This window comes from Fragaria vesca, linkage group LG6 (assembly GCF_000184155.1).
Source record: "Fragaria vesca subsp. vesca linkage group LG6, FraVesHawaii_1.0, whole genome shotgun sequence".
NCBI lineage: Eukaryota > Viridiplantae > Streptophyta > Magnoliopsida > Rosales > Rosaceae > Fragaria > Fragaria vesca.
The window spans coordinates 28,671,056-28,685,234 of NC_020496.1; the positions used below are offsets into that span (position 1 = coordinate 28,671,056).

General features: G+C 40.6%; 4 protein-coding genes across 4 annotated transcripts in view; 3 read left to right on the top strand and 1 right to left on the bottom strand.

The window, feature by feature from the left end:
* Positions 1 to 137: 137 nt before the first annotated feature.
* LOC101304491 (abscisate beta-glucosyltransferase-like) lies at positions 138 to 2,513 on the top strand. Its single transcript, XM_004303972.1, has one exon. It carries the CDS (start codon positions 554 to 556, stop codon positions 1,985 to 1,987), a length of 1,434 nt encoding a protein of 477 aa, XP_004304020.1. The 5' UTR covers positions 138 to 553; the 3' UTR covers positions 1,988 to 2,513.
* LOC101304787 (UDP-glucose flavonoid 3-O-glucosyltransferase 7-like) lies at positions 2,046 to 4,167 on the top strand. Its single transcript, XM_004303973.1, has one exon. The coding sequence runs from the start codon at positions 2,518 to 2,520 to the stop codon at positions 3,979 to 3,981; it is 1,464 nt and encodes a 487-aa protein (XP_004304021.1). The 5' UTR covers positions 2,046 to 2,517; the 3' UTR covers positions 3,982 to 4,167.
* Positions 4,168 to 4,216: 49 nt separating this feature from the next.
* Positions 4,217 to 7,394, top strand: LOC101305089 (UDP-glucose flavonoid 3-O-glucosyltransferase 7-like). The gene has a single exon (XM_004303974.1). The coding sequence runs from the start codon at positions 5,836 to 5,838 to the stop codon at positions 7,267 to 7,269; it is 1,434 nt and encodes a 477-aa protein (XP_004304022.1). The 5' UTR covers positions 4,217 to 5,835; the 3' UTR covers positions 7,270 to 7,394.
* A 4,720-nt stretch (positions 7,395 to 12,114) lies between these two features.
* The window catches only part of LOC101300841, a 2,576-nt gene continuing 511 nt past the window's right edge, over positions 12,115 to 14,179 (bottom strand). Inside the window, exons 2-5 of the mRNA XM_004305890.1 lie at positions 13,715 to 13,816; positions 13,290 to 13,370; positions 12,924 to 13,157; positions 12,115 to 12,324 (exon numbers count right to left, since the gene is read on the bottom strand). Of these exons, the coding sequence (XP_004305938.1) occupies positions 13,023 to 13,157; positions 13,290 to 13,370; positions 13,715 to 13,816 (318 nt within the window). The 3' untranslated portion in view covers positions 12,115 to 12,324; positions 12,924 to 13,022. The remainder of the gene's footprint in view (positions 12,325 to 12,923; positions 13,158 to 13,289; positions 13,371 to 13,714; positions 13,817 to 14,179) is intronic.

The following is a 14,179-nucleotide window of genomic DNA, read 5'->3' on the forward strand; positions in this document are numbered from 1 at the left end:
TGTGAAACTAATGTGGTAAATTATTTTCTAATGTTGTAAATTTTGGTTCAAATAAATGATATTTTTTGTCTATTTAGTAAAGAAGGACACATCACACATGTAAAGTATCATAGACGACCCCTCATTTTGACATCTATAATGTCAATTATCCTAACTACGACGCCGCGCGCAAGGCTTAATACACATTGCCCTACCTCAATCTCGCGTCTGTGATCATGGCTCCATGCCTCCATCAGCCAAATCCCAAAACTTCATCCTCAACACAACTCCTTCAACGCTGATTATGCCTTGATCCAGACAATGGCCACTCTACTACTCCACCGGCCAATTTTGTATTGTCTTCGACATATCATGTGCAATATTCACACACCCATCTCCCATAATCGTCTGATGTTAACCTCTCTAGTCTACTAGAATTCGAATCACATTTGTATACTCTCTTCTTTCTATTCCCTATTAATATCCAAAGTTCCATACTTCATTTTCATCTCCACACTCCTTTCGTTTCCATTTTCAAATCTCAGTTTCTCACTCTCTCTCTGTTTCAATCACCATGGATTCAGAACCTCCGGTCGAAATGTACTTCTTCCCCTTCGTCGGCGGCGGCCACCAAATCCCGATGATCGACACGGCCCGAGTCTTCGCCGCCCACGGCGCCAAGTCCACCATCCTCTCCACCACTCTCTCCAACGCCCTCCGCTTCTGCAACTCCATCCACCGCGACCAAACCCACAACCGCCTCATCTCCATCCACGTCCTCGACCTCCCAAACGACGCCGTCCCACCCGACACCTCCATGTCCGCCGCCCCCTTCACCGACACCTCCGTCTTCAAACAACCCCTCCGCCACTTCCTCACCCAACACCCTCCCGACTGCATCGTCATCGACGTCTTCCACCGCTGGGCCTCTGACGTCATCGACTCCCTCGGAATCAGACGAATCGTCTTCAACGGAAACGGGTTCTTCTCCCGCTGCGTCATGCAGAACGTCGGGAAATTCGCGCCGCAGGAGAAAGTGGGTTCGGATTCGGAGCCGTTCGTGGTGCCGGGTCTGCCGGATCGGGTTGAGCTGACGAAATCTCAGCTGCCGGTTTTTGCTAGAAACAAAAGTGGGCCGGATAAGTTTGGGCAGTTGGAAGACAAGAGCTTCGGGGTTGTGGTGAACAGTTTTTATGAGTTGGAGTCGAAGTATGTTGATTATTTCAAGAAGGATTTGGGGAAGAAGGCGTGGGGGATTGGTCCTGTTTCTCTATGTAACAGAGACGAAGCGGATAAGGTCGAGAGAGGCCAAGCTGCTTCAGTTGATGAGGAGAAACTGAAGTGGTGTTTAGATTGGTTGGATTCTCAAGAGCCCGACTCGGTTGTGTACATTAGTTTCGGAAGCTTGGCTCGATTGAGTTACAAGCAACTGATCGAAATAGCTCATGGAGTTGTGAATTCGACAAATTGTTTCGTGTGGGTTGTTGGGAAAGTGTCTGAGAATGATGGTCAGAGTCATGAAGATGAGGAGAATTGGCTGTTGGATTTTGAGAAGAGAATGAGGGAGAGTGAGAGAGGGGTTGTGATAAGGGGATGGGCGCCTCAGATTTTGATGCTGGAGCATAAGGCTGTTGGTGGGTTTGTGAGTCACTGTGGGTGGAACTCGACAGTGGAGAGTGTATGTGCTGGTGTCCCGATGATCACTTGGCCGCTCTCGGCGGAGCAATTTTCGAATGAGAAGCTGATTACTGATGTGCTGGGGATTGGTGTTCAGGTTGGGAGCAAAGAGTGGGCGTCGTGGAATATGGAGAGGAAGGAAGTGATTGGGAGAGAGAAGGTTGAGGCTGCGGTGAGGAAGGTGGTAGGTGGTGGCGACGAGGCGGTGGAGATGAGGAAGAGGGCCAGAGATCTTGCGGAGAAGGCAAAGAAAGCTGTTGAAGAAGGTGGGTCATCATATGCAGAAGTGGATGCTTTGATTTCAGAGCTCAGGTCACTGAAGAAGAACTGATCGTCATGGAATCTGGGATTTACAAGATGTACTCTATTGGTTGAGACCATACTGAATTTATTTTTAATGGTTGAAATTTGTGATTCATGGACTACCATAAAAGAATGGCCCATGTCTATAAACAAGCTCAAAGTAACCTGTTGCTACTAGGAGAGCTCCGAAACAGCGCAAGGACTAATGCAGAGGAGGGTGTTTGGTTGTGGCTTGAAGCGAAATTGTGCCAATCGTACCCGCAAGCATTTCTACAGGAGGTATACTGAAAGTTCAATGTTATCTCGAGTTCTTGACTCTTTCAAATCGATAAAGACAAGCAGCAGGAACGCGTAATGATATTTCCTACCTAAAACCATATGATACAAATTAAGAGAGGACTATCACACTAGTAAGAAAAGACGTAGAGACTTAAAACTGCTGCCTTGGGATGTCTATATGTATGCCTCTCAAGTCCTTGATTATCCCAACTCATTTTCAGTTCTTCTTCACCAAGATTATCATTATCTGGGAGCCTGTGCTGACTGCATTGCAGCCCTATGGCCATGGAAACTAAATCATGCCAACAGCTTCATATCTTCTTTCTTCCATTCATGGCTCGCGGCCACAGCATACCCCTTACAGACATAGCTAAACTATTTTCTTCTCATGGGGCAAGATGCACCATAGTAACCACTCCCCTCAATGCACCACTCTTCTCCAAAGCAACCCAAAGAGGTGAAATTGAACTTGTTCTCATTAAGTTCCCATCTGCTGAAGCAGGGTTGCCTCAAGATTGCGAAAGTGCCGACTTGATTACTACACAAGACATGCTGGGAAAATTTGTCAAAGCCACCTTTCTAATTGAACCACATTTTGAGAAGATTTTAGATGAACATCGACCTCATTGCCTTGTTGCTGATGCTTTCTTTACTTGGGCTACAGATGTTGCTGCCAAGTTTCGAATTCCAAGGCTGTATTTCCATGGAACTGGTTTCTTCGCATTGTGTGCTTCATTGAGTGTGATGATGTATCAACCTCATTCTAATTTGTCGTCTGATTCAGAATCTTTTGTCATTCCTAATCTCCCCGATGAAATCAAGATGACTAGAAGCCAACTACCTGTGTTTCCTGATGAGTCAGAATTTATGAAGATGCTCAAAGCATCTATAGAGATTGAAGAAAGGAGCTATGGGGTTATTGTTAACAGCTTTTATGAACTAGAACCAGCTTATGCAAATCATTACAGGAAGGTGTTTGGGCGGAAGGCATGGCATATCGGCCCTGTTTCATTCTGCAACAAGGCAATAGAGGATAAAGCAGAGAGGGGATCAATAAAAAGCTCGACTGCTGAGAAACATGAGTGTTTGAAATGGCTTGACTCAAAGAAACCCCGTTCGGTTGTTTATGTATCATTCGGAAGCATGGTCCGTTTTGCTGATTCTCAGCTACTAGAAATCGCAACAGGCCTTGAGGCTTCTGGACAAGACTTCATTTGGGTTGTGAAGAAAGAAAAGAAAGAAGTAGAAGAGTGGTTGCCTGAAGGATTTGAGAAGAGAATGGATGGTAAGGGACTGATCATAAGAGATTGGGCTCCTCAAGTGCTGATTCTTGAGCATGAAGCAATAGGAGCATTTGTGACTCACTGTGGGTGGAACTCTATCCTAGAAGCAGTGTCTGCCGGAGTTCCAATGATCACGTGGCCAGTGTTCGGCGAGCAGTTTTACAATGAGAAGTTGGTGACTGAGATACATAGGATTGGGGTTCCTGTTGGTTCTGAAAAATGGGCTTTCTCATTTGTGGATGTAAATGCAGAGACAGAAGGGAGGGTGAGGAGGGAGGCCATAGAGGAGGCTGTGACTAGAATCATGGTGGGTGATGAAGCAGTGGAAACGAGAAGCAGAGTGAAAGAGCTTGGGGAGAATGCAAGGAGGGCTGTTGAAGAAGGTGGATCATCTTTCTTGGATTTGTCTGCTCTAGTCGGAGAGTTGAACGACCTAGCTTTTGGAGGCTTAGTTGAATGACTTGAATCCCAACACCAGTACACTAATTGAGTTGCAGTAATCTTAAATTTCACTTGAACTCTTTTGCCTTCTTGTTGTCCCAAGTTTTCTAAGAATTTGTAGGTGATATAAATTTGCTAGCTGCAGTACTGAACTATGAGTTTGTCTCGTGCTTAATGTGATATTGAGCTCTTACTAATTATGTGGAGAAAGTATATCTGTCTGTGCTATTTGTTCTATACTTTTGATTCATGTGTTTTTCTTTGGTTAGAGTAATGTGAAGTGAATATCAAATTGGTGTAGCACTTTCTTCTTCTTCTTGTTATTTTTTTTCCCAAGAGAAGAACTATATTAATGAGGAAACTGTTACAATGAGTTTTGGAGCAACAAGTTGCTCACAAACTTCAAACTGTAAGTCCGTACGGACACTTCTGGTGTATCACTTAGAATATAGTTTTAAGAAAAATTAAAAGTTAAGAGAAAAATAAATAGACTTCGGGTCGAGAAATACCAAGTACTAATTATTATTATTTTGATAAAAAAGTGAGGGTAAATTTTCATCACCACGTTACAGCTACAACATCACAATTTGATTATAGTATGTTATGTCGGAGGATTGTGCCAAGTGCCAAGTTTAAGATATCTCATGTCTAGACATAAGTACTTGACTTTTTCTTATATGTTTTAGATGATGATTAGTAGACATTGATTGTTAGTTTTTTCTGATCGAGAGATGTGTGAAAAAGAGAAGAGACCTCCCTCTCACCCTATTGAATTAATGAAGAAGAAGAAGAAACCAACAAGAGCGGGCACCAAACCGAAACTTTTCAAAACAAAACAATAAAACAAAACTATGAAATCTGAAATTAAAAAAGACCTATAAATCATTTTTGTAATATGACAAAATAATATGAGAGGCACAATGACACATCCCACTAAACGAGTTGATCTAATGATGTACTTAGACATTGAGTCTGTTTATCACAACAGTGTTCAAACTGTGTTAAGCTTAAATCAGATCAAAGCTAGGTTATATATGATTTCCCGAAGATTGATACGTTACGGCAAACTAATTTCACAAGTTTCCAGGATATTTCCGTGCCGAAAATGACCTCCCATTGCTCTGACGCAAGCCGTGATGTCACATTGATTTTTCATCCCCTAACATGGGCGCTAATGTTGACCAGACTTCTCCAACTCCTGAGTGATTCCATTTGTTTGACTACTGTCCACAGAACATAAGAGCTTTTCTGTATTTTTTTTTTTTTTTTCCGTAAAAAGGTTTGAAACAAGCTCAGCTCCACACATACGTTCGTTCTATTTATTATATTAATAGTAAAAGTTTGCACTAGGAGGACATAAAACCTAAACTCGAGCTACATGACAATAATCATCATAGCTAGAGAAAAGTCCAGAATAATAGATCATCTGCTACATCATTCCTCATTTCTCTGTATTAGGTAATTGTTTTCTTAGAAGACTAACAATGGCATTACCCAATTAGGTTACCTAGTTTACTTTTCCAGAATTTTATTATAAATTACTACAAAATCCCATAATAAAGAGAATTCTTATGCGTAATGACAAGGATGCTTTCCCTATTCAATGTTTTCTAGTGAGGAAGAAGAAAATTTTATTCTGTATATAATGAATGGCGCATATCCATGTCTGTCTGTTCTGTATATAGTAAACTAGTGAGGACTGAGGAAAAAGGATCCCATATCTTCTGGTTTTCTTGTTACCAAGGATCCTACTATTTCCTATGTATAGGTTGAAATGTTCACCGCCATAGAAGCATAATCACAAACACTGAAACACATCTTACCCTTTAACCTATTGCCTCTACATCTTCGTTCTGAGTTCTGAAATCCAAACATGGGTAGCGAATGCCATGGCTCTGTTCACATATTCTTGTTCCCTTTCATGGCTCACGGCCACATGATCCCAGTCTCCGACACGGCCAAGCTCTTTGCTTCATACGGCGTCAAGATCACCATCGTCACCACCCCTCTAAACGCCATCAGATTCGCCCAAACGACCCAGTCGAGCAAATTCAACATCCAAATCAAGGCCATCGAGTTCCCAAGCGAAGAGGCTGGTTTGCCAAAAGGTTGTGAGAACGTCGACACGTTGCCCTCGCCTGATTTAGTCAACCCTTTCTTCAAAGCCACACGCTTGCTTCAACCACAGTTCGAGGAGCTTCTCAAGGAGTTCAAGCCGACTTGCATAGTAGCTGACATGGTCTTTCCTTGGGCTACTGAAGCTGCTGCCAAGTTCGGTATTCCGAGGTTGGTTTTTAGTGGGACTAGCTTCTTTGCTATGTGTGCTTTAGACTGTGTCAAGGTTTATGAGCCTTACAGTAAGGTTTCAAGTGAAACTGAGCCTTTTGTGATCCCCTATTTGCCGGGTGAGATTGAATTGACAAGAGCTCAACTGCCTGACTTTATCAAAAACAATGTTTTGAATGATGTGACCCAGTTGCTGAAAGAGGCTAGAGAAGCCGAGTTGAAGAGCTTTGGAATTATTATGAACAGCTTCTATGAGCTCGAACCGGTTTATGCAGATTTTTACAGAAATGAGTTGGGGAGAAAGGCATGGCATATAGGCCCTGTTTCTCTATGCAACAGAGAGACTGAGGAGAAAGTACAGAGAGGAAAAGAAGCTACAATTGATGAGCACGAGTGTTTGAAATGGCTTGATTCAAAGAAACCAGATTCTGTTGTGTATCTCTGTTTTGGGAGTGTGGCCGATTTCAATTCCACTCAGCTCAAGGAGATTGCCATGGCTCTAGAAGCTGCCGGGCAGGACTTCATTTGGGTAGTGAGGAAAGGCAAAGATGAGGTGGATGAGTGGTTGCCTGAAGGATTTGAAGAGAGGATGGAAGGCAAGGGATTGATGATCAGAGGTTGGGCTCCTCAGGTTTTGATTCTTGACCATCCAAGTGTTGGTGGGTTTGTGACACATTGTGGGTGGAATTCCACATTGGAAGGCATTTCTGCAGGGCTTCCTATGGTGACATGGCCATTGGCTGCTGAGCAATTTTACAATGAGAAATTGGTGGCCCAGGTGCTTAAGATTGGAGTTGGTGTTGGAACTCAGAAATGGGTCAGGCTTTTTGGGGATAGTGTGAAGAAGGAAGCTATTGTGAAAGCTGTGAGTCAGATCATGGTAGGAGAAGAGGCAGAAGAAAGGAGAAGCAGAGCCAGGGAGCTTGGAAAGCAAGCAAGGAGGGCTGTTGAAGAGGGAGGATCATCATACCAGGATTTTAATAAGCTAATTCAAGAGTTGAAATCCCAACAACTAGGATAAAAATGTCCAAGGATTTTTGCAGCAATGTTTCATTTTAGACACAATCTAGTAAACATTTTGTTTGGTTTATACTTTGTAATATGGTATGATGCAAACCATTGGAAAATGAGATCATCATCTTTTCATTAAAGAACAAAGTGCAAGTCCACTGAAATGAGTGATACATGTTTGCATTCCGGATTCCATTTGTGACACAAAACACTTGGGTAGAGAATATGTCCTCTTTCTTCTGCTCAACTCAATTTATGAAACGAAAATGAAACTTGCATCGGTACACAGTCATCGTTTTGATAGAATTGTTATCGGTGGAGGTAAAAGATTTTAGGGCAAAAATTATCGAAAATTATACAACTCACCCGGGTGCGCCATGCACCCGACATCTCCACCGTCCGTTTGAACACGTGGACTTGGGGCGTTAGTTTCGCATTTGCAGTCTGTTAGGTAGGCAAGTGATGGGGCTCGGACTTCTACACCACCCCAGATCCGGCAGCACCTCGACGAGCCTAGATTTGCTCCCGCCTCTGCCCCTGCCGGGATCCACGCCCCCTAACCCATTACACCGTCGCCGGATTTCATCCCCGTCGGCAACCGATCGCAGCAGTTCGACCCGGATCTCCATATCCCGACCCGAGGCTCACAACCCGATCTAGAAACCCAAATCGGATTACGCAGATCTGCTCTGATCCCGGCGACACCCAGCCCTACACTGCGCGTCAATCCTTGATCCCTTTGTCTCCCTTGAGCACCGTAGCAGCCCGCTACAATCGAAATTTTTTCGACCTGAATCTTTGGATCCGACTCGTAGATCCGAACCCACGAATAAAAAGGGATTTTACCCTTTCTGTTAAATCAGATAATTTGCCAAAGTAATTTTACAAATTTACCGTGTGATGAATTCCGATTTACTAGTAACTAGTTACTGTTTAATGAATTACTGTTACTATTTTATTTACTGATTTACACGGTAAATATGTAACTGATTTACTATTTAATTATTTACTGCTGATTTACTAATGATTTTTGGTAAAGTATATTAAATATATATGGTTAAATGTGACTAATCATACAATTGTTATTGTTTCTACATGTGATTAACAATTACCATGCGCAGATCAAAATTTTCATTAGAGAGAGCAGCTACCTCACACGCAGTTTATTTGGTAAACTAACAAATAAAAGAAACATCATTAGAATAAAACGTATATGGTTAAATGTGACGTGGTGACCTGTAATTTTAAAAAACCCACATGGACGTCCCTTATTTTAAACAAGTTATACCACATTAATTTTAATGTGACGTGATGACCCGTAATTTTAAACAAGTTATACAACATTAGTAGTCACGTTGTGGTTCAAAAGGCTAAATTTAACAAAATGAAAATTCAACCGTCAGATATGATCAGCGTACTTAAATACGGCTATGGAAAAAAATTCACCGGTTTTCGATAACATTTGACTCTCGATCGACATTGTCAACCTTAGACCAACGTCACTTATTACACGAAAACGCTCTTACGTATCCTTATATAACCTAGTTTGGTTGATTCGTACACACACAAAACTCTCATATTAATGAGATGTAACCACCCATGTAAAATTTAGGGACGTTCACCTCCCGACAATAGGGCTCTCCATAGGGAAGCATAAGCGTAACTATGATTGACCTCTTCTATCGGGGACCAAACATTACCGGAAATATGTGATTTTTCAACCATAGCCGTATTTCACCATACCGATCACATCCTATTTCACAATATTTTTGAAAATATTGCCTCCTTCGTACAGTTGGTTCACAAAGATGTACACTTGCATATAACCTACTAAACAAGTTATACCACATTAGTAGTCACGTTGTGGTTCTAATGGCTAAATTTCATAAAATGAAAATTCAACCGTCTGATATGATCAGCGTACTTAAATACGGCTGTGGAAAAAAATTCATTGGTTTTCGATAACATTTGACTCTCGATCGACGTGGTCAACCTTAAACCAACGTCACTTATTACACGAAAACACTCTTACGTATCCCTATATAACCTAGTTTGGTTGATTCTTACACACACAAAACTCTCATATTGATGAGATGTAACCACCCATGTAAAATTTAGGGACGTTCATCTCCCGATAATAGGGCTTTCCATAAGGAAGCATAAGCGTAACTAGGATTGACCGCTTCTATCGGGGACCACACATTACCGGAAATATGTGATTTTTCAACCATAGCTGTATTTCACCATACCGATCACATCCTATTTCACAATATTTTTGAAAATATTGCCTCATCTGTATAGTTGGTTCACAAAGATGTACACTTACATATAACCTACTAAACAAGTTATACCACATTAGTAGCCACGTTGTGGTTTCAATGGCTAAATTTCACAAAATGAAAATTCAACCGTGTGATATGATCAGCGTACTTAAATATGGCTATGAAAAAAAAAATTCACCGGTTTTCGATAACATTTGACTCTCGATCGACGCGGTCAACCTTAAACCAACGTCACTTATTACACGAAAACGCTTTTATCTACCCGTTAGATCTCTAGATCCGGACTATATATATATATACAGAGTTTCTCAGCTACGAACGTCCGCATTTATTCTTACGGTGCGGATTTCCATTTTACACTCATTTTTCAATCGAATTTTCACATCTCCATCGTCTAGTATTTATATACTAACGTATAGATCATCTCTGCAAAATTTTAGCCAATTTGGTTATCATTAAGGCACTTAAAACTGCATTTTTCTGTTATAAACATAAACGGTTCAAGTTCGACAAAATTATGTTCATCCATTGATTTAATCGAGTTTGAGTGTCTTAATGGTAACCAAATTGGCTGAAATTTTACAGAGATGATCTATACATTAGTATCTAAAGACTAGACGGTGGAGATGTGAAAATTCGATTGAAAAATGAGTGTAAAGTGAAAATCCGCACCGTAAAAATAAATGCGGACATCCGCACCTGAGAAAATCTATATATATATATACAACCATTCTCAGGTGCGGACGTCCGCACCGTTTTACGGTGTGGATTTCCGTCCGTTCGACACCGTACGGCGCCGCGCGAGGGCGCGCCTCCACCCCAACGGACTCCAGCAGCTTCCTCGATCACTTTCCATCCCCGGCAAGTCCGCCGAATTCCAGTTTTCCGGTGAGATCGACTTTTTTTAAAGTTTTGGGTGATCTAGCGGGAAAACTGGAAAAGAACGGACTCGTCGGGGATGGAAAATGGTCGAGGAGCTGCTGGAGTTCGCTAGGGTGGAGACGNGCCCCTGCGCGGGCGCCCGTTAAGGGTGGCAAACGGCGGAAAATTCCCGGNACCCGGTTAAAAAAACGTGGCGGACGTTTCGAGCAAGAGAACGCCCTTATATATATATATATATATATATATATATATATATATATATATAGTTGACTAACGTGATTGGATGTTGTTTCAATTTAGTATATTGACCAAAATCATATGGAAGGTGCTACTTCTATTTAGGATTGTTATTTTTAATTATTATGCCTATAATTCTACTAACTTCCAATCATATGGGCATTTTCTTTTAAATTTAATGACTGATTAATTGTCTAATTTATTGCATTATTTGACGTTCTAATTCTATAAATGATGATGAAAATCATTAATGCCTGATTAATTGCCGAAATTAATATTATACCATAATTATATAATAATTCTGTATCGAAATGGATATCATTAATTACTACAATAAAACTACAAGGCGCGAACTCCAACAATAAAAAAAAAGGACGCGGATCGACTTCTGTGTCGTTGATGGGAACCTAGTTTTGCTTGATCCGACGATCACAAATACACGAGCCCAAATGGCGCGGATCGACTTCTGTCTCTCTCTTCCCCACCATAGCACAAAAACTCCTCTCTATTTCTTCCTCAGACCCCTTAAATCTCTCCCATCTCTACATACCCAAAGCTCCACTTTTACAGATAAACATGCCCTCTACCACCACCGCAAATCTACCAATCTCCAAACTCATGTCCTCCTCTTCTACCCAGATCTCTCCTCCTCCTCCCGTGTCTACCGTGAGCCCTCTGATCTCCTCCGTCGCCTCGACCACTTTGAACGCCTCCCAGACTCCCTCCTCTTCGTCTCCAACGAGATCGGCGTCGCTGCTGCGTTGCTTCCTCGTCTTTGAATCGATCTGGGTCCTCCGATCCCCTCCCCGACTCGTCACCTCCTCCGCCACCTAATCGGACCTCGTTCAGAGCTCTAATCCCTTTAACCTAAACCAGATCCGTCGTGATACGCCTGTCCTGATCTGGATCCTTATCTTCTTCTGATGTTCTTGATGGGTTGTTGTGGTGTGGTTTGATGGATGGGGCGAGTTTGATAGATGGGTTGCAGTGGTTTTTGATAGAAAGAATAAAAATAGAAAAGAAAAGGAAATTAAATAGAAAAGGAAAATGATGGTGTGCCTGAAGATAAGAACATAATAATGCAAAGCCTTGGCTCATCTTTATACATATCTTTATTATTAACCACATCAGCTAAAATTAGGCAGTGGTAATAGTAGAACTAAAGATGGGATCCCCTTATCAAATCAGTATGTTTTTCATATCAAACACATTACATTAACATACTTTTTACCTTATTCCTGCAATCAATTCTAAAAAATCTTTATGTACCATCATCACGTAAGTCATGCTAGGAATGCACTGCAACCATCCAATATCATCAGATGAACCTCGCAATGTTCTCTGTACACAAGATGCGATGCTATAGATGTAAAAGGAAATCTGAAATTAGTGTTTAAGTTTACTACAAGCAATGAACACTTGAATAACAGTGATACTCAAAGAAACATTTCAAACCATGAATACCATTGATACTCAAAAGAAACATTATAGATTATTCACAAATGAAAAATACTTATATATAAGATGTTAAGATCATATGGCTAACTGTTCACGTGTAACATGGATCTTTTTGGGCTATATCTACTGATTCTTTGCTATTCACGCCGTTACCAAGAGCTGCATAGACCAAGACATCCTCTTATTTCAGATCAAAGTCAGATACCCTACAGTAAAATCCATGTAGCTATGTTAATTGAAAAGATCTATATGAGGAGAACGCACCTAGCAAAAGGCTCATGTCTATACTCAACTCTTGTCTATAAATTTGCATGCAAAAACATGACATGTATTAGAGAAGCAAAAGGCAGGATTATACACAAACGAACATATAGCAAAAGTATGAAGAGAATGCAGCTAGCATGTAAAGAGATTGTAAGAGCAATGTACCAAATTTTAATATTCATGAGCCCTCTCCTGAAAAATACAGGCACGGAATACATAATATGCATCAGTATTTCATATTGTCATGAAGAAGAACAACTACTGGTAAAGCAACAAGAGCTACAGATGCATTGATGCAGCTTCCAAAATATGCTTTAGAGTCTTAATTTCACTATATAGAAACAAATGCAAGCATACTAAGAATTGATTTTGTTTCAGTTTACGTCATATGCATTGAATTGACTTGAATTCAGAAAAGATTTTATTTAAGCTTTGACTATGAAAACAAGGTCAAGGTGCAAACAGATGTCTAAATTCCAAGTAAAATCTATGCTATGACCTGTGCAACAACAGCAATAATATGACCTGGATAACCACTTACAATAATAGCTCCAAGAGGGTCCATCCATTCATCAAAGTAATTAGCAAGGAGCACAGCAACCAGACCAATGATGTTGATGACAACATCAAAGAAATGATCCTAGGAATAGGCTTTGACTATTTTGTTGGAGAAAGTGCGACAGTAAAGCATCAGAAGCAATTTCACCAGAGTGACACCGAGCATACTACCCACAACCCATCGCTCATGATCCTTGGTTAAGTTGAACTCAACTCCCTGGTAAGAGATACAAATTGAAAAGCAACATGATGTCAGTGTTTTACTTTAGAAAAAAGCAAAAAAAAGCTGTATATTGTAATAAAGGGCCAAATATTTAGATGCTCCAAATATCAGGTCATAGTCACTTACATCAAAAAATAGGGTGCGCATAGACTCTAAGATGACCTGCAGTCCCAGAGTTGCCATGACAGAAGCAAAAACAAGGATTCTCTGCATTTTTTTTCAAGTTTCAGAGGTGAAGCATCATTAAGACAAATATCATAACTGTAGACAGAAAAAGAAAACGAGAAGACATGTAATGAAATGATTCAATCAAATCACTTCCCCATCCTGTTCCATGTCTACTCAGTTCAAGGCTAAGCAACAGAGCTTGCTCAGCCTCACAAACCATAAGCATGTTCATTTGACAAATACCCAGATGAGAGACTAGCTTAGAGAAGCGTGAGTTGGCTTGTAATCATAAATATAATAACATACACTCAAGCACATCATATTAGTCATTTTACTGGAAGAACATAGTATTTACATTACTGAAAGGAATTAGAAAGACATACCATTTGTTCCCATTTGGAAGATGAATTTACTGCAATGGAGCAACCAACTGCAGTGAAATTAGCCATATATCTCAAATGTGAAGGAATATTTAGTGTGGCAAGCTATCAATTTCAAAGGAAATCTTCAATGATTTCTCTCAATGTATTTTGATCATATGAGAAAATCGACAATATAAATTTATGACATAAGCTACTACTTTTAGGAAGACCAGATACTTTTAGGAAACTAGCCATCCATATATATTCTCCTCATGAGAAAATAGATACTAGCTTACATACATACATGAGTAGATCTTCATACATCAAATGTATATACACCAAATGACATATTCTTTTGCTTAAATTGCCACAACTCTCTTTGATTGACTAGTTACAAAAGAATTTGGTTTGGTGCCCAGCCAGATGGTTTATTCATAGTTTTATACTTAATTACATATGAGAATTCCTGCAAGTACTGAACTTCAT

Excerpts from the sequence above, each read along its gene's own strand:
- LOC101304491 (XM_004303972.1), top strand. The coding sequence starts at position 554 with ATGGATTCAGAACCTCCGGTCGAAATGTACTTCTTCCCCTTCGTCGGC.
- LOC101304787 (XM_004303973.1), top strand. The coding sequence starts at position 2,518 with ATGGCCATGGAAACTAAATCATGCCAACAGCTTCATATCTTCTTTCTT.
- LOC101305089 (XM_004303974.1), top strand. The coding sequence starts at position 5,836 with ATGGGTAGCGAATGCCATGGCTCTGTTCACATATTCTTGTTCCCTTTC.